We start from the raw sequence: 24860 nt of genomic DNA on the forward strand, positions 1-24860 counted from the left end.
CTCTGCCACCCTCTTCCAGACGGGGGTTTTCAGAGTCCTGGGAGGATTCTGGTGGCAAAGTCCTCTTCTTTTTACTGTTACCTGGGAGTGGAGAGGCAGAAAAGGAGAAAAGTCAGTGAGGTTGGCTTGGTTTGCCCTGGAAATCCCTTGAGATGTGGGTGCAGGAGCATCCATCCCTTGCCCAGTCTCTGATAAAGTCTGTCCCTACTGGCCCCTTAAAGTACTGAAAGGACACAAGAAGGTCTATCCTGCTCTCCAGACTGAACAACCCCAACTCCCTCAGCCTGTCCTCACAGCAGAGGTGCTCCAGCCCTCCCATCTTTGTTGTGGCTTCCTATGGACCTTCTCCAGGAGGTCCACATCTTTTCTGTGCTGAGAACTCCAGGGCTGGACACAGTACAGTGATGCCCAACATGAAGGTGAGATCATGGACACTTTCTAGCAGCCTTAAAAAAGACAAAGGAGAAAGGTATGGGGCAGGGAAGTTAGGAGAGGTGAGAACCTCGGGCAACATCCAAACCTGAGAAGTCACCAAGAGCTTAGCTTTGCTTTTAAACTTGGATAAACAAACTTCCCCGGTGTCTGCGTGGTGGTGGCAGTGATACATGGGCTTTGGAGCTAATTTATGTAGAATAAAGAGGGCTCATTTAGCACCTTTCCACCCTTAATATAACACCCATACATCAGAGGCTGCACAGCAGCCACCACACACTTGGCCATTAGTCAACAACGACACAGCCCAGTTTGGCTTTGAGGAACAGCAACACTGAGCAGACCCTCAGCACACCTTGAGCAGACCCTCATCATACCCTGAGCAAACCCTCATCATACCCTGAGCAGACCCTCATCATACCCTGAGCAAATGCTCATCATACCCTGAGCAGACCCTCATCATACCCTGAGCAGACCCTCATCATACCCTGAGCAAACCCTCATCATACCCTGAGCAGATCCTCAGCACACCTTGAGCAGACCCTCATCATACCCTGAGCAAACCCTCATCATACCCTGAGCAGATCCTCAGCACACCTTGAGCAGACTCTCATCATACCCTGAGCAAATGCTCATCATACCCTGAGCAGACCCTCATCATACCCTGAGCAAACTCTCATCATACCCTGAGCAGACCCTCAGCACACCTTGAGCAGACTCTCATCATACCCTGAGCAGACTCTCAGCACACCTTGAGCAGACCCTCATCATACCCTGAGCAGACCCTCAGCACACCTTGAGCAGACCCTCATCATACCCTGAGCAAATGCTCATCATACCCTGAGCAAACCCTCAGCACACTTTGAGCAGACCCTCATCATACCCTGAGCAAATGCTCATCATACCCTGAGCAGACCCTCATCATACCCTGAGCAAACCCTCAGCACACCTTCAGCAGACCTTCATCATACCCTGAGCAAACCCTCATTATACTCTGAGCAGACCCTCATCATACCCTGAGCAGACCCTCATCATACCCTGAGCAGACCCTCAGCACACCTTCAGCAGACCTTCATCATACCCTGAGCAAACCCTCATCATACCCTGAGCAGACCCTCAGCACACCTTGCGCAGACTCTCATCATACCCTGAGCAGACCCTCAGCACACCTTGCGCAGACTCTCATCATACCCTGAGCAGATCCTCAGCACACCTTGAGCAGACTCTCATCATACCCTGAGCAGATCCTCAGCACACCTTGAGCAGACTCTCATCATACCCTGAGCAGATCCTCAGCACACCTTGAGCAGACCCTCATCATACCCTGAGCAGATCCTCAGCACACCTTGAGCAGACTCTCATCATACCCTGAGCAAATGCTCATCATACCCTGAGCAGATCCTCAGTACACCTTGAGCAGACTCTCATCATACCCTGAGCAGACCCTCATCATACCCTGAGCAAACCCTCATCATACCCTGAGCAGATCCTCATCATACCCTGAGCAGACCCTCAGCACACCTTGAGCAGACCCTCATTGTACCCTGAGCAGACCCTCATCACACTCTGAGCAGACCCTCATCACACTCTGAGCAGACCCTCCTTGCACCTGAGGGCCACTGACCCCTCTCCTGATCTTCCAGTAGTCCTTTTGCATGGAGCCAGAATGGTTTTCTCAACTTGGGATTTCCAAATCCTACCTTGGTCACTGCAATTAAGGTCTGGGTTGGAGCAAGGAAGAGCAGAGCAGCAGCAAGCAGAGCACTCATGCTGGGTGCTCTGGCCACCACTAGCATGCTCCCAAGATGACTTCTGCTTGCTGAAGCACTGTGCCTAACTCAAAGAGGGTCCCAGATGTCAACCTGGTCCAACTTGGCCCAGATTCAAAGCCAGGTTGGATGAGGCTTTGAGCAGCTTGGTCTGGTGGAAGGTGCTGATGGCCATAGCAAGGGCTTGGAACTAGATCCAAGGGAACTTAAGGTCCCTTCCACCCAAACCAGTCTATGCTTCCATGATTCCATGACTATGCTTACACCCTGAGCAGACCCTCATCACACCTCACTCAGCCTCTGACCACCCTCCTGATTCTCCAGGAACCAGATGGGGTTTCTCCAACTTGGGATTGCTAAATCCCACCTTGATTGCTGTGATCAAGATCCAGCAGAGCTGTTCCCCATCAACCCCAAGGGGTCAAAATGGGCACCAACTCATTCCTGACCCACCAGCACCCATGGTCTTGGTCCCACAGCAGTGGAAATGGCTCCCTTTCTCCTGAGGAAACTTCATGAGCTAATATCCAGACAGTGATACAAAACCTGTGCTTTGTAACTCAGAGCAAAAGTGATTCAAGAAGTAGAAACATAAAATTCTCCTCTCCTTTGGATAGAAAAGGGGGGGGGGGGGGGGGGGGGAAGATGATTTGGAACTCAAATTAGCTGCCTGACTTTGGTTCCATATTGCACAGAGCTGAGAAGCTTCCAGAGCATCCGTGCTTGCTGTGAAACTCGTTCCTCACAAAATCAAGGAGGGCAACAAGGAAAGGAACCCCAAAAATGCTTGTTAAAGGAGTAAAAAGGCCCAGGTTCTCACCATGCATGGAGGGAGATGCTGCTCCTGGAAAAGAGGGAAAAGCTGGGGATGGGCAAATGTCAGAGCCCAAAAGAATCAGGGAGGGGGCAAGCCTGTAGAGAGAGGTGGGGGTGGTGTCACTGCACTCACTCCCTAGCAAAGGAAAATACATTTTCTGCTTCTGTGCATGGGAGATCCTGCAAATGGCGTGATCAATCTTGGGTTGCATCTCAAAGTGCCTTCATTCTCCCCCTCCTCCTTCCACCCCCACCTCTCCTTTCTCCTCTGCATCTCCACAGCCTCCCAATCCATCTTCTAGGAACCAGGTAAATCATTTCTAGTTAGTGAGAGCCGGGCTAAGAAACTCCTTTTTCATTACGATGATGGAACTGCTTCCAAAAGAGAAGAGCCAGGCTTGGATCATGAGCTCCCCATCCAAAGCTGGGTGGCTTCTGCTGAGCTTGTCAACCTCACTGGAGAATTAGGACTTCCAACCTTCTTCCTCTTGATGAAAATCAACATTTATTCTGCCTAAGCCTAAGAAGGTGTCAGGCAGATGGAGAAACTTGCCACTCTTGAGGAGGAGAAGGGAAGGAGAAGAAGGGAATCTAATAGAAATATATTATCAAGTCCAAGGGGAGGACAGAGCAGTAAATCAAGCTTCAGGTGGTACCATTAGATTTGTTGATAGAACTTGGCTGTCCCCCAGACGCTGCTGAGAGGCTCCAGCTGCACCCAACAGGGAAGATCAAACCAGATTTCTTTCATCCAGATGCTGCTTCCAGGGGAACTGAAAAGACATTTTAAGGTGGGGAATCCCCTTCAGATGGGGGATGAAAGGAGCTGGGTCTGGTCCTTGTCCCCAGATCATAGAATTGCTTCGGTTGGAAGAGACCTGTAGGATCGTCAAGCCCAAATCCTCTCTGCCCACCACTCCTCATTGCTGAGGGGTTAGAAAATTGCTTTTCTTCTACTGCTTTGAGGCTGGAAGGAAGATGGGGAGAGGGAAAGTGGCTGGGAAGTATGGAATCATCAAATGGCTTGGGTTGGAAGGGACCTTTAGAGGTCATCTAGTCCAACCCTCCCACAGTCATCAGCAACATCTGCAATTAGATAAGGTTTCTCAGAGCCCAGAACAACCTGACCTGGTTTCAAGGATGGGGCATCTACCATCCCTCTGGGCAACCTGGACCACAGTCTCACCAGCCTCAATGTAAAAAATGTCTCCCTTCTCTCCAGTCTAAATCTCTCTTAAGTTTCAAATCATCACCCCATGTCCTGTCACAACAGGTCCTCCTAAAAAGTCTGTCCCCCTCTTTCTTGTTGGCCCTTTTAAGTACTGGAAGGCCACAAGAATGTCTCCTGGAGCCTTCTCTTCCCCAGGGTAAACAACCCAACTCTCTCAGCCTGGCCTCACAGCAGAGGGCTTTCAGCCCTGCCATCATTGCTGTGGCCTCTTCTGTCCCTGCTCCAACAGGTCCATGTCTCTCCTGTGCTGAGCACTCCAGAGCTGGTCTCAGGACTGCAGGTGGGGTCTAGGCAGAGCAGAGGGGCAGAGAAAGCAGCTTGAGGGGATGGATCTCCTTGGTTTGATCCTGCTTTGAATTCATCTGGTAAGAGATCCTGCACCAAAAACACCTTAAGCTTCTGCCTCACAAGTGAGGGTGAAAGAAGTGGGAGTGTTGATAGACAGCCTGTGTGTGCTCAGGTAGCCAAGAAGGCCTTCAGCATCCTGGCTTGGATCAGCAAAAGTGTGGCTGGCAAGACTAGAGCAGGGATTGTCTCCCTGGACTGAGCACAGGTGAGACCACACCTGGAATCCTGGGTTCAGTTTTGGGCCACTCACTCCAAGGACATTGAGGGACTGGAGTGGGTCCAAAGCAGCTGGTGAAGGCTCTGGAGACAAGTCTGGTGAGGTGTGGTTAGGGACACTGGGATTGTTGAGCCTGGAGAAAAGCAGCATGAGGGGAGATCTTCTGGCTCTCTGCAACTCCAGAAATGGACAAGACTCTAAAAAATTGGGGAAAAAATTATATGGAAGAAGCAAATTTCAGTCCTGGCAAAGGAGTGAGACTTGGCAGGTCTGAATGTCTTCTGTAGTTCAATCAGGGAAGAGGATTGGAAACGTGCAGGAGGCTTGGTCCAGGTGGAGAGTTAATCAAGCAGTATTTTTGACAGCCTTTTTGTGGGCAAAGAAATGATGATTTTGATTCAGAGCAAGAGCCCAATTAGAAGAAGTCACCACACTCAACTGGTCTATTGGAAGTTTCAACTAAATTGGCCACTTTGCAATAAGGAAATTAAATGCTAATGAAGTTTCTGACTTTGGGACCCTCTCAGAGCCACCAAGACAGGAGGAGATTCAAACCCAGCCTTCAACAGCCAGGTTATCTGCAGCACCCCAAACCGTGATGGTACCCCAAGCCTGAGAGTGTCCTGCAACAGGATTAGGGCTTTAGTAAGGGATAGAGATGGAAGAATGGAGGGATGGAGATGTAAGGATTGAAGATGGAGGGATGGAGATGGAAGAATGGAGGGATGGGGATGGGCTGCCCAGGGAGGTGGTGGAGTCACCATCCTTGGAGGTGTTCAAGAGGGGACTGGATGTGGCACTTGGTGCCATGGTTTAGTCATGAGGCCTGTGGTGACAGGTTGGACTTAATGATCTTTGAGGTCTCTTCTAACCTTGGTGATTCTGTGATTCTGTGAAATGGAAGGATTGAAAGATGAATGGCTGGAGATGGAGGAATGAAGATGGAAGGATAGAGGGATGAAGGCAAGGGTTGTGAGACACACAGCATTGCTGCAGAGGGATGGGCAAGTCCACCATGGAGTCCTCCTGGTGAGGTCCACCAGCTTGAATAGCAGTCCACCTGCCTCTCCAGGCTGGGAAGGAATCACTGATGACCAAACAGAAGATGTCTGGATCCACTATCCAGGGTGTATGAAAGCAACCAAAACCTCCCCCGCTGCAGGGCCCCCCACCAAACCCCTAAGGACCTGCTGACTCAGGAGGAGAAGATGCAATTGCTAATGACCCAAGCAATGCAACCCATCAACAGGAAACCAATTAGCCTGATAGGTGGTGTCCTGCCCAAGGGATGGTCCTGCTCCACCAGCCCACCACTACATGCAGCTCAATAGATCTTTGCATTAGAAGCAGCAATTCTATTAGAAGTTGGTTAATTCAGTTAGGAAAGAGTTTGGACACTCTCTTAATTAAAGTCTCCTTCCATGCCCAACAGAGCGTGTGTTGGCCAAGGAGCTGGGGAGGGAAGCATCTACCTGCAGCAGGATCACACAGCAAGATCAGGGTGTCCATGGGAGCATCCCATCACCACCTGCCCAGTGGGTGCATCACAGTCTCCAAGGCAAGAAAGATCTGCCAAGTGCCAGGAGAAGAGTGAAGAAAGGACCACCAAGGTTCATGCTGCCCTGGAGCCCTCCGGGCTGATGGGCCATGAGACAGGGAGGGTTCATGGGTACCAGCAGGAAAGAAGGTGGAGATTTCCTCCTCCTGCTAAATTACCCCATGAGAGCAAAAGCCCCCAGGGTAAGGAAGTGGTGGGAAAGCTGAGCTAAGGACAAGACACATCAAGGATGTGCCCAGCTCCCTTCTCCTTTTTTCTCCACACTTCAGGGCTTGGTGTCCTGCTCCCATGGTGGAGGCACTCTGATGCAACCTGATCTAAGTGACCCTGCTTCAGTGGGGAAGTGGGACCAGATGATCTCCATGGCTCCCTCCCAACCCCTTCTGGGCAAGCAGGCCAACGCTGTCCTGGGGTGCACTAAGAGTGTGGCCAGCGAGTCAAGGGAAGTTCTCCCCCTCTACTTTGCCCTGGTGAGACCACATTTGGAGTATTGTGTCCAGTTCTGGACTCCCCAGTTCAAAAGGGACAATGACCTTTGAGGTTTCTTCCAACCTTAGTGATTCTGTGAATATTCTACTGCAGAGGGCCCAATGGAGGCTATGAAGATGATGAAGGGACTGAAACATTTGTCTGAGGAGGACAGGCTCAGAGACCTGGGTCTCCTTAGCCTGGAGAAGAGCAACCTAAGAGAGATGTATTTAATGTTTGTAAGTGTCTGAAGGGTGGGGGCCAAGAAGAAGGGGCCAGGGTCTTCTCAGTAGTGCCCTGGAATAGGACAAGGGGCAATAGACAGAAACTGTAACCCAGGAAGTTTGACCTCAGCAGGAGGAGAAATTTCTTTACTTTGAGGGTGACAGAGCCCTGGTGCAGGCTGCCCAGAGAGGTTGTGGGGTCTCCTTCTCTGGAGCCTCTCAAGACCCATCTGGATGCATCGCTGAGTGACCTGCCCTAGGGGATCCCGCTTCGGCAGGGGGTGCTGGACTCAGCGATCTCCAGGGGTCCCTTCCAACCTCTAACATTCCATGCCTCTACGATTTGCAAAGTGATTCCTCCAGCAGCCAGAGCTGTAAACAAACCCTGGTGAGCTGCACCTCTCCAGAGCTGGAAGGGTTTGGAAGGTGCTCAGTGGAGCTGTTAAAACAAAAAGAGTGGAGCGAGCATCTTCCATTAACGTTACGGCCGTGAAATATGACAATAAAATGATGGCCTTATGGTGGCAGAGCTGCAGCCTGCCGAGCTGCTCGGGCTTTATCGTCACTCAGACGTGCAGAGAGCTGTAAAATGTTTACAGAAAAGGGTCGTTGGAGGCTATAAAATCCTCTTTTCTCTCCTAAACAAGGCTGAGCGGAGCCATTTACAAAGCCCTGAATGTTCAGCGAGGGAGAAGGAGGAAACATCTGTTCTCTCCAGGAGTTTGCAGTGATCTTCTCGAACAAATTAACTAAAAATGGGTGCTTTCTAATTAAATTAGCACTCCATTGGAAGGGTTTGCCTTGGTGAGCTTGTTTACAATCAGTACGAGGAGGCCAGTTAGGCTCCGGTGCCAGGCTGAGCAACCGGGAGGTGGAATAGGGAAAAGACCACTGCCTAGAAATGGGTCTTGGAGGGGCAGAGGAGCGCATCTGAATGTGAGCCAGGGTGTACCCAGGTGGCCAAGAAGGCCACTTGGATCACAGAATCACAGAACCTTAGGGGTTGGAAGGGACCTTGAACGATCATCCAGTCCAATCCCCCTGTCAGAGCAGGATCCCCCACAGTAGGTCACACAGAGATGTGCCCAGGTGGGTTTTGAATGTCTCCAGAGGGGCAGATTCCACAACCTCTCAGTGTTCTTCCAATGATCAGCAACAGCCTGACCAGCAGGAGCAGGGATGTGATTGTCCACATGGACTGGGCACTGCTGAGGCTGCACCTTGAATCCTGGGTTCAGTTCTGGGCCCCTCACTCAAAAGCTGATCTGTTCAAATGTAGGAAGATTTTACAGAGGGATCTGCCAGGTTGGATCAATGGGCCAAGGGCAATGAGATGAGCTCCAACAAAGCCAAGTGCTGGTTCCTGCACTTGGGTCACAACCACCCCATGAACACTCCAAGTTTGGGGCAGAGTGGCTGGAAACTGCCTATCAGAGAAAGATCTGGGGGTGCTGGTTGCACGTGTCCAGTGACCAAGAAGGCTAACAACATCCTGGCTTGGACCAGCAAGACTGTGACCAGATGGAGCTGGGAAGTGACTGTCTTCCTGGACTGGGCACTGGTGAGGGCACACCTGGAATCCTGGGTTCAGCTTTGGGCCCCTCACTCCAAGAAGGACATCGAGGTACTGGAACGTGTCCAGAGAAGGGCGACAACAGGTGACGGGTCTGGAGAACAGGTCTGGTGAGGAGTAGCTGGGGTTGTTCAGCCTGGACAAGAGGAGGCTGAGAGAAGACCTTCTGTCTCTCTACAGCTCCCTGAAAGGATGTTGGAGTGCATTGGGGGTTGGTCTCTTCCTAGTATCAAAAGATAGGACAAGAGGAAATGGCCTCAAGCTGCAACAGGGGAGATTTAGGTTGGACATGAGAAATGATTTCTTTGTGGTCAGGCACTGGAACAGGCTGCCCAAGGAGGTGGTGGAGTCACTAGTGCCTGGAGGGGCTCAACAAATATATAGACATGGCACTTTGGGACACGGTTGAGTGGCCATGGTGGTGTTAGGTTGATGGTTGGATTTGATCTTAGAGGTCTTTACCAACCAAAACCATCCTTTGATTCTATGATATTTCTCTGGCTATTTTCTCCCAGATGGACAACACAAGAGGCAGAGGATGGGATGTCACCAAGCTCAACCTTCCCAGCTGGGCTGCTCAGCTGGGAGCAGTTTGCTCCCCTCCTGCAGCATGAATGGGCTTTTTGGAGCCCTCAAACAACTCCACCCACCCCAAATTACAGGGGTCCTCTTCCAAGCTTGGAGATCCCCCATGGAAGAACACCAGGAGGCTCCACACATCACTCCTCGATCCTTGCTTTCCTCTGAAGGCCAGAAGCTGCAGACACCCATCAAGACCCTGCAAAATGATGCTTTTGCCCATGCTGGTCCTTAAAGGGTCATCTCTAGACCCCCACTCCATCCCTCCCACACATGGAGCTTGTGTTTTGCTCTGTTTCTCCTGCCTGTCCCAGGATTCAAAGGGCATCTTCTCCAGTTGTGGCTGTTTAACCAAGCAATTGGGCTCAGTCTGTAATAACAACCTGTCCTCCTCCTTACTGACTACCCCACCAATTTGTGTGTCACCTTCAGGCTTTACAAACACAAACCAAACATTATTCCTGATACAAAGGCTGAAGCTGGGAAGGTGCAGACCCTCAAACCCTATCACAGACCCCCAAACCCCTCTGCATATCCTTGAATTCTGTCACAGGTCTCCAAACCCCACTGGAGACCCCCAAGCCCTATAGCCCTCATTTAAGATCTCCCCTCAATCCCCATCACAGACCCCTAAATCCCATCACAGATGCCTAACTCTTCTCACAGACCCCCCAAACCTCACTGCAGACCCCCAAACCTCATCACTGACATCCAAATCCAGTCACAGACCCTCAAACCCTAACACAGATCCCCTGAACCATCACAGGCCTCCAAATGCCACCACAGATATCCAACCCCACTTCAGACCTCCAAACCCCATTGTATCCCCACAAACCTCACTGTAGACCCCCAAACCCCATTGCAAACCCCTAAACCTCATCCTCAAAGCCCATCAGACTTCCAAACCCCATTACAGACTCCTAAAGCCTATCACAGACCTCTCTCCAAACCTCATAACAGACTCCCAAATGCCATCACACATGCCCAAACCTGACTGTAGACACCCCAAACCCCACCACAGATGTTCAATTCCCCCTCACAGACCTCCAAACCCCATCACAGACCTCCAAATCCCACTGAAGACCCCCAAACTCCATCACAGATCCACAAATCCTGTCTCACACCCCCAAACCCAAACTGCAGACACCAGCTACTAGCTAGACTTATGCAAGGACTCATCCTGACCACCTGCCCAGCTCAAAACAGCATCTCAAACTCATAAGCACCATCCCTGGTGATCTGACCACCATGAAGGATGTGGTCCTCAAGAAGCACTTGGTCCTTCAGCATCAATGGCCTCATCCTGCAGCCCTTGGAGATGATGGTTCCATACTGGCTGGGGCTCCTTTTCTCCCGTTAGGTTATGTGGTCCCCAGCTCCTGCTATGCCCCAAACCTGCTTCATTTGTGTTGAGATGAGATTTAATTACCAAGTGCACCTCAGCACTGGCACTAAACAGCATCCTCATGGCCAGACTCATCATGTGCCATGGCCACATCCCTTTGGCATGGGACCTGTTTCATCATCAGATGACTTTACCAGCCATCTGCAGCTCCTGCCCCATTCTCCTCTCCTATGGATGCTCCAGCATCTGCTTTCATAGAATCATAGGAGGGGTTGGAAGGGACCTCTGGAGACCATCCAGTCCAACCCCACGGTCACCTAGATCGGGTTGCACAGAAACGTGTCCGGGTGGGTTTGGAAGCTCTCCAGAGAAGGAGACTCCGTGTCCTCTGTGGGCAGCCTGCTACAGGGCTCCAGCACCCTCACACCAAAGAAGTTTCTTTTCATCCTCAGTTGGAACCTTCTGGGTTCCACTTTGTGCCCACTGTCCCTTGTCCTGTCACTGGGCACCACTGACATGAGTCTGGCCCCATCCTCCTGCCCCCAGCCCTTTAGCCTGGCTAGATCACTGTGTAAAACCTTCCTACATTTGAACAGATCAGCTCCTGGAGCGAGGGGCCCATAACTGAACCCAGGATTCAAAGTGCAGCCTCACCAGTGCCCAGGACAAAGGATTCACCTTGGCATGATTCAGAGGATGAGGAAGGAGCTGGTAATAAAATATGAGGACAACTCCCTACCTTGTGGTTTCAGGAGCAGAGCCAGGGCTTTGCACCCCTGAGTAAGTCCTGAGTGCCATCCCGGTTTGAGCTCCCAGGGTTAACTGGCTTAGCGATTCACAAGGAACACCAATCCCACCCAAACCCATGGAGAGCAGCAGGAGGTGAACTCTCCCACTCAGTGAATTAGAGCAGCTTCAGAGCAAGTGCTTCCTACCTGGTTCATCCTCAGAGTCTTCCTCGTCCTCCAGTTTGCAGCCCTGGTCACCGGAGGACGCTGGGGACTGGAGGGAGATGAAGGATGGCAGCTTTCGCAGCCAGCTGGTTGGTGAGGTGTTGGCTGCCTTCCAAAACTTCACTTCTTGCTCCGTGCTGGAGGGTCCAGGAACTTCCCCATCATCATGGAGCTGAGCTGGATCATCCCTGGATGAGGTAAAAATAATCATGGAATGGTTTGAGTCAGAAGGGACCTTAAAGATCATCCAGCTCCAATCCCCTTGCCATGGGCAGGGACACCTTCCACTAAACCAGGTTGCTCAAAGCCTCATCCAGACTGATCTTAAACACTTCCAGGGATGAGGCGTCCACAGCTTCTCTGGGCAACCTGTTCCAGAGTCTCTCCAAGCTCTATCCCAGCCTGCTCCACATCTCCCATTTCCCAGAAGTCATCTTGGATTCATCCAGAATTTCTCACTGCCCAGCTGGTTTCCTCGTCCTGTGCTTCCCTGCAGGATTTCACAGGATCACAGGATGGTGGGGGTTGGACTGGACTTCTGGAGATCATCGACTTGAATGCCCCCTTCCAAGGCAGGTTTGCCTAGGTCACACAGTAACATGTCTAGGTGGGTTCTGAATGTCTCCAGAGATGGAAACTGCACCACCTCTCTGGGCAGCCTGGACCAGTGCTCCACCACCCTTAAGTTAAAGAAGTTCCTCCTCATGTTCAGATGTTTCCAGCTTGTGGAGGTGCTGTGACCCCGTCTGGGTGATGGCTGGGCTGAGCAAACAGAGGAGAAGAGAGATGGAAGGCATGAGGAGTAGGGATGGCTTGGAGATGTCCTGCTGGGCTTGGCTCAGCCCCAGCCCTGCCACCCTGCTCTGAGTCCAGCTAATGTGACACTTCAGCTCTTTCCACATCTCTGGTGACAGTGCTAATAAAGGCAAAAAAAACCCTCCTGAGAAGCTTCCAAGCTGGGGCGTGCTCTGGTCCTGGTGGAGGATGACAGGAGCTGTCTCCAGGAGAGGAGGGGAATGAGTCCTCTCCACCCAGCCCTGAGCTCATGCCTTCTTCCCTAAAAAGAGCAAGGAGCTATTTTACACCTCGTTCACACCGGGACGTGAGCTGGGTGTCATTCCAAGGCTCTTCTGTCACCCGGGATAAGTTGGGAGAGCCCGTTGAGCACTTGTGCCCCTCTGCTACCTTACAAGGCAGGGACAGGATGAGGCCCAGGACCAAGCAAGAGTATGGACCAGGAAAGCTTCCAGATCCCTCCATTTCCACCCCATCCTCACCCCCATGTCCCTCTGCAAAGAGTCAGGGAGGAGCTGACCATCCAAGCACTCATTTTTTTCTCTCACTAACCAAGGTCTTCAGGTTTTGCCTTTGTGTCTTTAATGATGTTGGGATGAAGTTGTTCTGCAGGCAGAACTCGGGGATGAGAGCAGAAGACAACAATGATGTGCCAAGCTCAAGACAATTCATCTCCCTATAAGGATGAGGATATGTGTCCATCACCCTGAGAGCTCCATCCCAACACTAAAAGCATCAGAGAGCTCAGAGAGCTCCCAAGGATTAACCAAGGGCCCAGCCCAGTATGAGAGTTTTACAAAGCCTGTTGTATCTCCAGGCCCAGGCCCAGCTCTGCTTCTTCAGGCAGTGAGTCTAGCTCTGATGGTAAGCCTCTCCATGCCACACTGAGGGCTCAGCTCCACAATTCACCATAGAGGGGAAGAGGGATGACACTTTCCAGTTTCCCACACAGCTATGGATAAGCTGTTACCACTTTTGGTGACATAATCTCCATCAGGCCTCCTCCACCTCCCAGGAAGAAGGTCTAGATACCCAGAGATGCTGTGCAGCACATTTCTGAGGGCAAAGATACACTTGTACAGCACACACCAGGAAGCATGAGGTGAATATTCTCTCCTCACAAACAGCTCTGCTTGGAGACCTCTCCCTCAAGCACAGACCCTGCCCAAACCTACTGCTCACAGTAGACAAGAAGACAACACAGTAACCCACACTGTCACCACCCTGGGAGAAACCAGCACACAGACACATATCTGGAGGAGAAAATACCTAGAAGAGCAGAAGAGTGAAGTTCATCTGGTCTTTCCTACCTGCCTGTCTCCTCCGAGACCCGTCTCGACTTGGAGGGAGGGTCACCGCGCTCTCCATCCTCTGCCTCTCTTGGGTGGCGCTTCTTCTGCGGGTGCAGCAGCTTGCACTTGGCACCTCTGGGGCAGACACCTTTCTTGGCAAAGTCAGGGCACACCAGCGTGTGCTTCTTCTTGCACTGCAAGGGAGGAAAGAGAGGAATGTTGGGAATGGCAGGGACAGCCCCACGGAGAGCACAGGAAGAGAAGGATGTGTTGGTGCTTGCTTCACCACACCAACCTTGATCTGGACAGGTTGGAGAACCGTGTGGAGAGGACCTCATGAAGTTCAGTGAAGGAAAACATAGAATCATGCACCTGGGGAGGAACAACCCCCTGCACCAGTACAGGTGAGGGTGACCTGCTAGAAAGCAGCTCTATAGAGAAGGACCTGGAAGTGCTGAGGGGCAGGTTTCCCAGGAGCCAGGTTCTTCCCAGGGAGGTTCTTCTCCCCCTCTACGATGTCCTGGTGATGCCACATCTGAAGTCCTGGGTCCAGTTCTGGTCTAACCAGTTCAAGAAGAGACAGGGAACTACTGGAGAGAGTCCAGTGGAGGCTGGGAAGCTGCTGATGAACCTGGAGAATCTCTGTGAGGATGCAAGGCTGAGAGCCTTGGGGCTGTTTAGCTTGGAGAAGAGCAGCCTGAGAGAGGATCTGATCAATGCTCAGCAAGAGCTGAAGGACTCGAGGCAAGAGGCTGGGGCCAGACTCTTGTCAGCGATGCCCAGTGACAGGCCGAGTAGTACTGGGTGCAAACCAGAACCCAAGAAGTTCCATGAGGAGAAACCTCTTGGCTTGGAAGGTCCAGAGCCTTGGAGCAGGCTGCCCAGAGAGGTTCCATCTGAACACGAGGAGAAGCTTCTTGTCTTTGAGGGCAACAAAATATAGGACCAGCCTGCCCAGAGAGGTTGTAGAGTCTCCTCTGAAGAGATTCCAAACCCACCTGCACATTATGATCCTGGGCAACCTGCTGTGGGTGCCCTGCTTTAGCAGGGGGCTTGGACTGAATGATCTCCATTGGATGATCCCTTCCAACCTCCCCCACGCTGGGATTCTTTGACCATGCTGTTTATAAAAGTGCATCTTCCCACCAAGGCAGGATGTAGGGGAGCTGCTGCCCTTTAAATGCAGCTTGACTTTGGGGGCAGAGGAGCAGTCTCCTGTGGTGACCTTTGGGATTGAGCAGGAGCCCTGCTGAGCCCTGGGAGCTCTCTCTTCAAAAGGGCAGAAGAATTCAGCAGCTCTGCTGCCCCGGGCCGATCGCTGAAATTGGAAGCAGAGCAAGGAGCTCATCTGCTGGAGGTTGGAGATGTCACTGAGCAGCAGGAGGGCTGGGAAAGCAGATGGACACACGGACATTGACTCAACAGGGGGGGGGACCCTGCAGCCACAGAGCTGCTTTTTGACTGAAAAGTCATTAAAAACCAGTTCCTATGACTGTTTGAAAGGACAAGGCAAGGAAGTCTACAGGACAATGGACAACCTGAAAGTAGAGTCATCTCCAAACAGTGCCCAGGCTCTGCCATTACTCCAAAGTCCTATCTTCAATCACAGACTGGTTTGAGTTGGAATAGACCTTCAAAGTCATCTAGTCCAGCTCCACTGCAGTCAGCAGGGACATCTTCAACTACAGCAGGTTGCTCAGAGCCCCAGACAGCCTGACTTGGAATAGCTCCACCTCTCTGGGCAACCTGGGTCAGGTTCTCACTAACATCATCACAAGAAATTCCTTCCTTCTCCAGTCTAAATCTCCTGTTTTCAGTTTCAGTCCTCTCGTCCTGTCACAACAGGCCCTCATAAAGGTTCATCCCCCCTTTTCTTATTGGCCCCTCTAAGCCCTGAGGCCACCACAAGCTCTCCCTGATGCCTTTTCTTCTCCAGGTTGAACAAACCCAACTCTTTCAGTCTGTCCTCACAGCAGAGGGCTTCCAGCCCTCTGACCACTTCTCTGTCCTCCTCTGGCCCTGCTCCAGCAGGTCCACATCTCTCCTGTGCTGAGGACTCCAAAGCTGGATACGGAGGGGTGTCACCACAGCGGAGCAGAGGGGCAGTCACCTCTGCTCTGGATGCAGCCAAGAAGATGGCTTGTCTTCTTCCTCTCCTGGACCAGCACTGGAAGAGCATCCCTAGAGACTAGAGCATCCCAGCCATGCAGGCACAGATGGCTCCTGCCTGTCCCAAGCTGATGACTGGATGGTGCCCAACTCCCATGGTGAAGCATGTGAGGAGGTGTTGAGCCTGATTTGGCAGGACAAGTGGATCCCAAGGGAAGCAAGAGCAAATCCTCAGAAGCTCACGTTTCATACAACATCAGGCAGCAACCAGGGAGGGATGGACTGTCAAAAGTTACTTTTCTGATTGGCATCAATATTCTTCTTCACTAGGGAGGTTGCCCAGGTGTGTTATGGATACCCCCTTCCTGGAAGTGTTCAAGGCCAGGCTGGATGAGGCAACCTGGTGTAGAGGACGGTGCCCCTGCCCATGGCAGGAGAGTTAACTAGATGATCTTTAAGGTCCCTTCCGACCCAAACTAACTGGAGTCAACACAATCTCTCTCACGTGACAGCAAGTTCACCTAATGGTAGGCCAGATCATTTGCATGCTGGAGGGTTTCTAGTCCACCACCACCTCCAGATCTCCATCCATGCAATGATGGTGACACCCTGCAAACCTCCTAGTAACAATGGCCCTGTCTTAAGTCAATTACTGCCAATTATTGTCATAGTGGCACCCGTTCAGGCTGGGAGATGGCAGTTCCTGGCACACAATGGACTCGGGAAGGGGAGAAGGAGGCAAAAAGAGCCCTCAAAAAAGTCTCATGGATAGAACACAGCAATGATGGGGTTTGTGGGGAAAAGCCAAGAAAAGTGGCTGTTTCTTCCCAGGGAGGCACCCATGGGACTAGTTCCAAATCCCCATGGAGCGGACGGTGCCACTGTCCCATCTAGCTGCCGGGATTGGTATGTTCCACCTCCTCAGTCATCTCACCAGCACTGACCTCCATGTCAATCATTGCACCAGACCACCTTTATTGGCTCCATGGCAAGAAGATACCTCATAAAGAAAACAAACCATGTGTGACTAATGCCAGGGCCATGTCCCCAGCTCAGGTTTCTAATGGCTTTCCCATGCCACAGTCCTTTCTGCCGCTGCTGCCCCGTCCATCACTGCTGTTTCAGGGTTGGGATGATGAGGCTGGGATCTCCTCCCTGGTGGCAGGAAAAGCCCCTTCTGTTTATTTATGGCAGCTCTTCTGCTCTTGCCCCCACATGCTAAAGAGAACATGCCCGGGCTGCGTTGCTGCTCACCCTGTGTCAACCAGGGCACAGTTGAGGGGCTGTGGGTGCACCCTGGTGCTGGGGGCCATCTGATCTCTTCCACCTGTTGGGGTGGCTAATTATACCCCCATGGGACCCCCGCCAGCCCACAGGTTGGACCATGAAACAGAAAGAGAACCCTCTGGTTCCTTCCAACAGAGATAACCCACAGCACCCCTGAAAAAAAAAATCCTGAGGAGAAACCCTTCAGCTCCATCAGGTGCTGGTGAGGATGAGGCAATCACCATCATCATCCCAGTGATGTTGTCCCCATCCCAGTCTCCTCACTCTGGGGTTCCCCTCCTAGCCCAGACTGGCAGCAGTGCCTCAGTGCTGGGATGATACCTAGTTGGCACCCAGGACTCCTTCCTGGCTGGCAAAGCAGCTCTGGGTGAAATTCAAGGTGCTGCTAACGACTCACAAAGCCTTAAATGGCCCAACTGGCCCCAGCACGCACAGGGAGCAGGATGGGGTCCAGGGGGTTTGCAGGGCACAACCTTCTTTAGCATGGACCTGGCAAAGAAGGAGGCAGCAAGTGGTAGAAAGTCCTGGCTCAGCTATGGGAATGACTTTAATTAACATTTTCCAGGAAGGAGTTTGGCACAAGGAGGTGGAGGGAGGGAGGAAGCTGAAGCTGGGTTACTGGGCCGACCAGCAACCACCCACTGACCTTACAGGGGTCAGTATGGAATAAGAGGTCCCACACAGCCTGGCATTCCCAGGTTGAACTTCTCAAGTATCTCCAAGCTTGGCTCACCCTCCTGCTTGATCACTCCTTTCCCAGCACTGTGGGACAGCATGTGACAAGGGACCAGAAGATAGACAACTCCTTGGACTTGAGTCTATCTTTCCACTCTCTGTGATGGACACAAGTCCAGCTCCTGACTGGCAACCTGGAGCACTGTGCAGATAAAAGCACCAAGCAGATCTTCTAGGGTGCACTAAAAGCATGAGTTAATCCCCAAAACTCAAGTTCCTCCACTCAAGTGCTTCCTATCTTTTAAAGCCCTCTGCATGTCCACAGGGCTTTGATGGAGCTCCCGCAGGTAGCCCCACCACTGAGCAGCAGGATTAAGTAGGTGGAATGGTTTCAGCTTACTCTGTTGTCTCTCTTACACACTACATCTCAGAGTTAAGGGGCTCTTGGAAGGAGGGAACAAGGGAAGCAAAGAGGGAGGGAAGGAGGGAGGGAAGGAAGGAGAGAAGGAAAGGAGGAATTCAGAAGGAACTCAGAAAGAAGGAATTCAGGGAGGAAAGATGGAAGGAAGGAAGGAAAAGCCATCTATAAGCCCAAAGCTGGCATTCACCATTGTGTGGCTAAATCTACAGCACTCAATCACTCCCTGCACTGCATTCTTGAGGAACCCAGTTTCCATCAGAGACCTTCAGAAGCTCCTCCATCACACTCCAAAGCCACAACGGAGTCCATTTCATGTGAGGAAACCATCAATGGTAATTACTTACCACAAAGAATCACTACTGGGGATGGAGCACACCAGACACCCTCCACACAGTGTCATCAGCATTGAGGATGACATAGGCTCCACCATGCAGGTGGCTCAAGGAAGGTATCACATAGAGATTGTCCAACAAGAGAAAAGGAGGCTGAGAAGAGACCTTCTAGCTCTCTAGAACTCCCTGAGAGAAGGTTGGAGCCATGTGGGGGTCAGTTTCTTCTCCCCAGTAACAAGTGACCCGATGAGAGGAAATGACCTCAAGTTGCCCCAGGAGAGGTTTAGGTTGGACATTAGAAGAAACTTCTTGACGGAAAGTGTTCTCAAACCCTGAAACAGGCTCCCCAGGGAGGTGATTGAATCCCCATCCCCATCCCTGGAGGTGTTTCAAAGAGGCAGAGATGTGGTGCTGAGGGCCATAGTTTAGCATCAGCCTGGGGAGAGTTAGAGAATGGTTGGACTGGATGATCTTAAAGGTCTTCTCCAACCACAATGCTTCTCTGTTTCTGTTGAATCACAGATCAGATCAGAATGAAGGGACTCTGCAATATGGAAAGCAAAGATGAAATCTGCTCCTCCTGGTGTTCACCCCTAGAGAAGTTCAGGTTGCAATCAAGAACTCTCTGCCTCACCAGGATATTCCCACTTTAGAGCCATGATTCACCAATAGCTTTCCTCTAAACCTCCTAATTTTCATGTTTTGTGATGCACCTTCTCCTACAAAGAAATCACAAGGAGATATTTATCTAAGCTCTATTATCAACTAGTCCAGGCTATTAAGCAGTTTGAGTTTGCCCTGATAATGAGATCTTTAATGGAAGCATCTGAATGCTGCTGAGGATACAACAGTTAAATTACAGAGGCAATAAGAGCCCTCGTTAGGCCCTTACTGACTACAGGAAATAAGATGCAACATCTCTGCAGCCATAGACTGGTAGGATTGGCCATGGAAGAAACTTAGAATCACAGAACTGTTTCAGTTGGAAAAGACCTCTAAGATCATGGGGTCCAAGGGCTAACCCAAGCCCACTGTGGCCATTAAACCACGTGCCAAAGTGGTTGGTTTGAAATCTCCCTTGCAGGCTACAAAGGGTTTTCAACAGGGAGCTGCCATCTCCATTACCAAGATTTATAGAGTGATGGAATCACTGAATGGTTTGGCTTGGAAGGGATCTTTAAATAGGCCAGGGGGCAGTGGGGTGGGACTAGATGATCTTTCAGGGTCCTTCCAACCCAAACCATTCCATGCTTCTATGTGCTCAAGGAAAAGGTAAACTGGCTGAGGGTCAACCTGAGACCAAATAAAGGAGGGAAATGACCCAGAAAGATCAATATTTGATGACTGTTGGCTGTGAGAGACGAAAAATGCTGTTTTACCTAGCAGGCTGCAAAAAACAGCTGAGAACACGCAATATGGAGAGTGTTGATCTTCACCTCTCTGTAAGAAGAGATTAAGGAGAGCAAGGACCTCAGGTTGCTGCTCTCCATTGTCAACCAAGAATTGGATAATGAAGAGAAAACCCCAAAGACATTTAACTGCTGCTAACAGAGCTCATGTGGCTTCTCCTAATGAAATGCATTAAATTTAATAAGTTTATGGTGGAAACTTGCTAAACTTCCACCAGAAGAGAAGAAAAGAACCAACTCAGGTCATCAGACCAGAGAAACCCAAAGGAGAAGAAGGTGTCAGCTAAGCAAAAGCCCCTGAATTTGAATTTGCTACAGAAAAAGCAAGCAGCTGCCACGGTGAAAAGCACTGTGCTCCACCTGGGAGAGGGAAATGATGTCCTCAAGGAAGCAGGCACTTCCTTGAGCAGCCTTTGTTGACCCAACCTACCCCTGAGAGCGTGAGCTCTCTTACATAAGAAGGTGCAAATCAGAGCTCTGTTGAAAGGCTCTTGGCTGATCCAGGACCAAAGAGCTGGATTTTAGCGGACAAATGGGCAGTCACAGAGCAGGTCAACCATAAGCATCTCCAACATGATGGCAGATCACAGCATCATAGAATGCTTTGAGTTGGAACAGACCTTTCAAGCCCATTTAGTTCACCACCCCTACAGTGAGCAAGGACATCTTCAACTAGAGCATGCTACTCAGAGTCCCAAACAACCTGACCTGGAATGTTCCAGGGATGGGGCCTCTACCACCTCTCTGGGCAACCTGGGCCAGGGTCTCACTACCCTTGGTGTCAAAAATTTCTTCCTTCCCTCCAGTCTAAATTTCCCTCTTTTAGTTTCAAATTATCACCCCTTGTCCTGTCCCAACAGGACACAACAATGATGGGAAGGCTGGAACTCCTCTGCTGTGAGGCCAGGCTGAGGGTTGTTCACTCTGGGGAAGAACAAGCTCCAGGGAGACATTCTGGTGGCCTTTCTGTACTTAAAGGGGCCAAGAAGAAAGCTGGAGACAGGCTTTTCAGCAGGGCCTGTTGTGACAGGACAATGGGTGATGGTTTGGGACTAAAAGAGGAAGACTTAGACTGGAGAGAAGGGAGAAATTTGTTATGCTGAGTGAGGTGAGACCCTGGCCCAAGTTGCCCAGGGCGGTGGTAGCTGCCCCATCGCCATAACCATTCTAGGTCAGATTGTTTGAGGCTCTGAGCAAGATGATCCTGCCCTAGCAGTGTGGGTTGCACTAGCTGATCTCCAGACTAGCTGACCTTCCCACCCAAAGCATCCTGTGATTCTGTGAAACGCCAGAGCATAGCTCTCCAGCTTACCCATGATTTACTCCAGCACATCTCCCTCTGTTCCTTTTCACGTGTAGCCTCCTTGTTTCAGCTGACTGTGTCTCGCTGCTTAACAGCTCCCACAGGACAAGCATTTACCCACAGGCTTGGAGACAGCTGATGGAAACCATCTGAAGCTGGGTATTAAGGCGGCGCGCTCGCTAACGCACACCACGGGGGGAAAGTTTATTTAATCCAAACCCATCTGACAGATGCAGCAGCTAGAGAGGACCCAGCTGACTCACTTGTCTTTCATCTGACACCTTGTGAAGGTTGGAGGACACCAGCATCAACACCTGGCCTGGCCACAAATCCTCCAAATACAGTTTATTGTAGTGGGGCCAGAGGAGGTCACAAAAATGATCCAAAGGTTGGAGCACATCTGCTGTGAGGCCAGGCTGAGAGAGATGGGGGTGGTCAGCCTGGAGAAGAATATGCTCCAGGGAGATCTTCTGGTGGCCTTTCAGTACTTAATAGGGGTGTGTAAAATGGGGACAGACTTCTTAGCAGGGTTACCCACAGCAGCTTGCCCAGGATCACAACACCCAGGTAGGTTTGGAATCCCTTTAGAGAAGGAGATTGCACAAGAGCCTGCTCCAGGGCTCCAGCACTATCATAGCAAATAAGTTTCTCTTCATATTCAAATGGAACCTCCTGGGTTCCTGTTTGTGCCCAGTGCCTCTTGTCCTGTCACTGGGCACCACTGACAAGAGTCTGGCCCTAGGCTCTTACCCCCAGTCCTTTGGCTCTTGTTGAGCATTGAGAAGACCTGTTCTCAGGCTGCTCTTCTCCAGGCTCAACAGCCCCAGGGCTCTCAGCCTTTCCCCCTCACAGAGATAGAAACACAGAATGGTTTGGGTTGGAAGGGACCTTAGAGATCATCTAGTTCCAAACCCCCTGCCATGGGCAGGGACACCTCCCACCATCCCAGGTTGCTCAACACCTCATCCAACCTGGCCTTGAACACCTCCAGGGAGGGGGCATCCACAACTCCTCTGGGCAACCTGTTCCAGTGTCTCACCACCCTCACTGGAAAGAATTTCTTTCTAATCTCCAGTCTAAATCTCTCCTCTGCCAGCTTCAATCCATTTCCCCCTCATCCTATTACTACAAGCCCTTGTAAAAATTCCCTCCCCAGCTTTCTTGTAGCCCACTTCAGGTACTGGGTAGGCTGCTCTAAGGTCTCCCTTCTCTTCTCCAGTTTGAACAGCCCCAAGTTTCTCAGCCTGTCTCTGTCCCCTGTCCTGCCATGACAGTAGGTTTCAAATAACTGCTACTGCAAATGAGATGCTCCAGGCCCCTCAGCATCTTCAGAGCCTCCCCTGGACTCTCTTCACTAGTTACCTCTCTTAAACTGGAGAGCCCAGAACTGGACCCAGGATTACAGATGTAGACTCCTTGGGGCAGGGGGAGGGTGGGGATAGCCTCCCTTGGACCTCTTGGCTTTCTTCACTTAATTCTAAGCTCCTGATGAAGGTGGAATGGGCTGGTCCTGGCATCATTTTAGGAAGAGTCAAGGAGTTGGAGTCAAAGCCCAGGGGACGGGTCAAAGCCCAATCAGTTTGGCCTGAGTGTTGTACATGACATCCTAGAAAGCACTTAAGAGGCAATACAGGCAATGCCACGTCATCAATTATGGATAATAATGGCCATTTTTTATGAAGGTCTGATAAAACCCAGAACTGTGCTTCTGCAGGGGGGCAGAGAACACAACTGGGGGAAGAACCCAGTGTGGCAACATCCATCACAAAAGAACCTAAATTCTTAATTAGCACCTGTCCTTGTTGGAGTTTATCCACTGAGGACACTAAAATGGTGTCACAAAATCACAGAATGGGGTTGGAAAGGATGACTGGAGATTATCTAGTCCAACCCCCCTGCCAGGGCAGGATCACCTAGTGCAGGCCACACAGGAATGTGCCCAGGTGGGTTTTGAAAGTTTCCAGAGAAGGAGATTCCACAAGTTCTCTGGACAGCCTGCTTCAGGGCTCTGTCACCCTTGCAGTAAAAAGTTTTTCTTCATGTTCAGATGGAACTCCTGGGATCCAGTTTGTGCCCATTGCCCCTTGTCCTGTCACTGGGTACCAGTAAAGGAAGGCTGGCCCTTAAGGTATTTGCAAACATTAAGAACCCCTCAGGCTCAACAGCCCCAGGGCTCTCAGCCTTTCCTCCTCACAGAGAAGCTCCAGGCCCCTCAGCATCTTCAGAGCCTCCACTGGACTCTCTCCAGTAGTTCCCTGTCCTTCTTGAATTGGGGAGCCCAGAACTGGACACAACATTCCAAATGAGGCCTCACCAGGGCAGAGTGGAGGGGAAGAAGAACCTCCCTACTGGCCACACTCTTCTTCCTGGACCCCAGAAGAACCTTGACCTTCTTGGCCATGAGGGCCTATTGCTGTCTCATGGTCAACTCATTGTCGACCACCACTCCTAGGTCCTTCTCCATGAAGCTGCTTTCCAGCAGGTGACCCCCTAACCTGTACTGGAGCAGAGGACTGTTCCTCCTTTGATATCCCAAAACACTTGGAACAGGCCATGGAGGCTATTCTTGCCCAGGTGCAGGACCCTACACTTGCCCTTGCTGAACTTCACGAGGCTCACCTCATGTGTCGGGGGCTTTGCCGGCTGCGCTCTTTGTGGTTCAAACCCCAGACAGATGGACAGGCAAAGGCAGAAGGAGGGAAGATTCACCTCCCACCCTGAATTATTCAGAAGAGCAGGGACTGCTCATCTTTAACAAGCCATCATTTTATGAAGCAAGGCTCACATTTTTTTCCTTGATTCAGTAGAATATCAGAAACTCTCCGGGGTCCATTTGAGGACTTTCTAGTTGGAGTCAAAGGCACAAACTCAGCACTTTTGGATGTTATTTAGAGAAGAAAATTAACCCTTAATGGTCCAAGCTGGTATTTCTCCTCTCCCCAGTTAAATATGGCCTGCTCAGCAACTTCTCCCCATACATAATTACAGGCTGCTATCCATCATCTGGAGGAGAATGCTTTGGTGACACTCTCAAAGTGACACGGTAAGCACTTTTACTAATAGAATAAATATTCTAAATATCTCCTTTGTATTTTCATTTAAATTGGAATCTCTTAAAAATAATTGTAGGGACTTTGCCTCCGTGGCCAGTTGCAAAGGGGAGGTTGGAGGGAGGTGGCTGGATGCTTGTGCTTTCCTTCCAAAGAAATGTTCCCCCTGCTTGCAGAGCCCTCCACGTGCGGCCAGAGAAATTAATTAGGCACCAGCTAATTTATTAGTGGTTCCTTCCACTGCTGCTGGTGTCCTCCTTTCCTTCAAGTTCTCACTTTTGGCTTTTTACTCCTTCCTTTTCCCTTTGGTTCTAATTCCTTAGTGGTTTTTCTTCCTCGGTGGTTTCTCCTGGGGAAAGAATGGGTTTGGCCCTTTGAAGAATCAGAGAATAGTTTTGGTTGGGCTGACCTTTAAGATCATCAAGTTCAACCACCAGCCCAGCACTGCCAGGTCACCACTTAGCCATGTCCCTCAGCACTGCATCTACATCGCTCTGAAATCCCTCCAGGGATGGAGATTCCACCACTGCCCTGCACAGCCTGGTCCAGGCCTTGACAACCCCTTCTGTGAAGAAATAGCTCCAAACTAAACCTCTCCTGGTGCAACTTGAGGCCATTTCCTGTTGTCCTGTCACTTGTTCCTTAGGAGAAAAGACCAATCCCCACATGGCTCC

General features: G+C 50.9%; 1 protein-coding gene across 1 annotated transcript in view; it reads right to left on the reverse strand.

The window, feature by feature from the left end:
- ZC3H3 (zinc finger CCCH-type containing 3) overlaps positions 1-24860 on the reverse strand; it is a 164918-nt gene that overhangs the window by 1951 nt on the left and 138107 nt on the right. The window contains 3 exon segments of the mRNA XM_068163211.1: positions 1-81; positions 11496-11701; positions 13619-13794. Of these exon segments, the coding sequence (XP_068019312.1) occupies positions 1-81; positions 11496-11701; positions 13619-13794 (463 nt within the window).

Source organism: Melanerpes formicivorus, unplaced genomic scaffold (assembly GCF_026170545.1).
Source record: "Melanerpes formicivorus ecotype bairdi unplaced genomic scaffold, bMelFor1.0.p_v2 SCAF_71, whole genome shotgun sequence".
NCBI classification, from domain to species: Eukaryota; Metazoa; Chordata; class Aves; order Piciformes; family Picidae; genus Melanerpes; species Melanerpes formicivorus.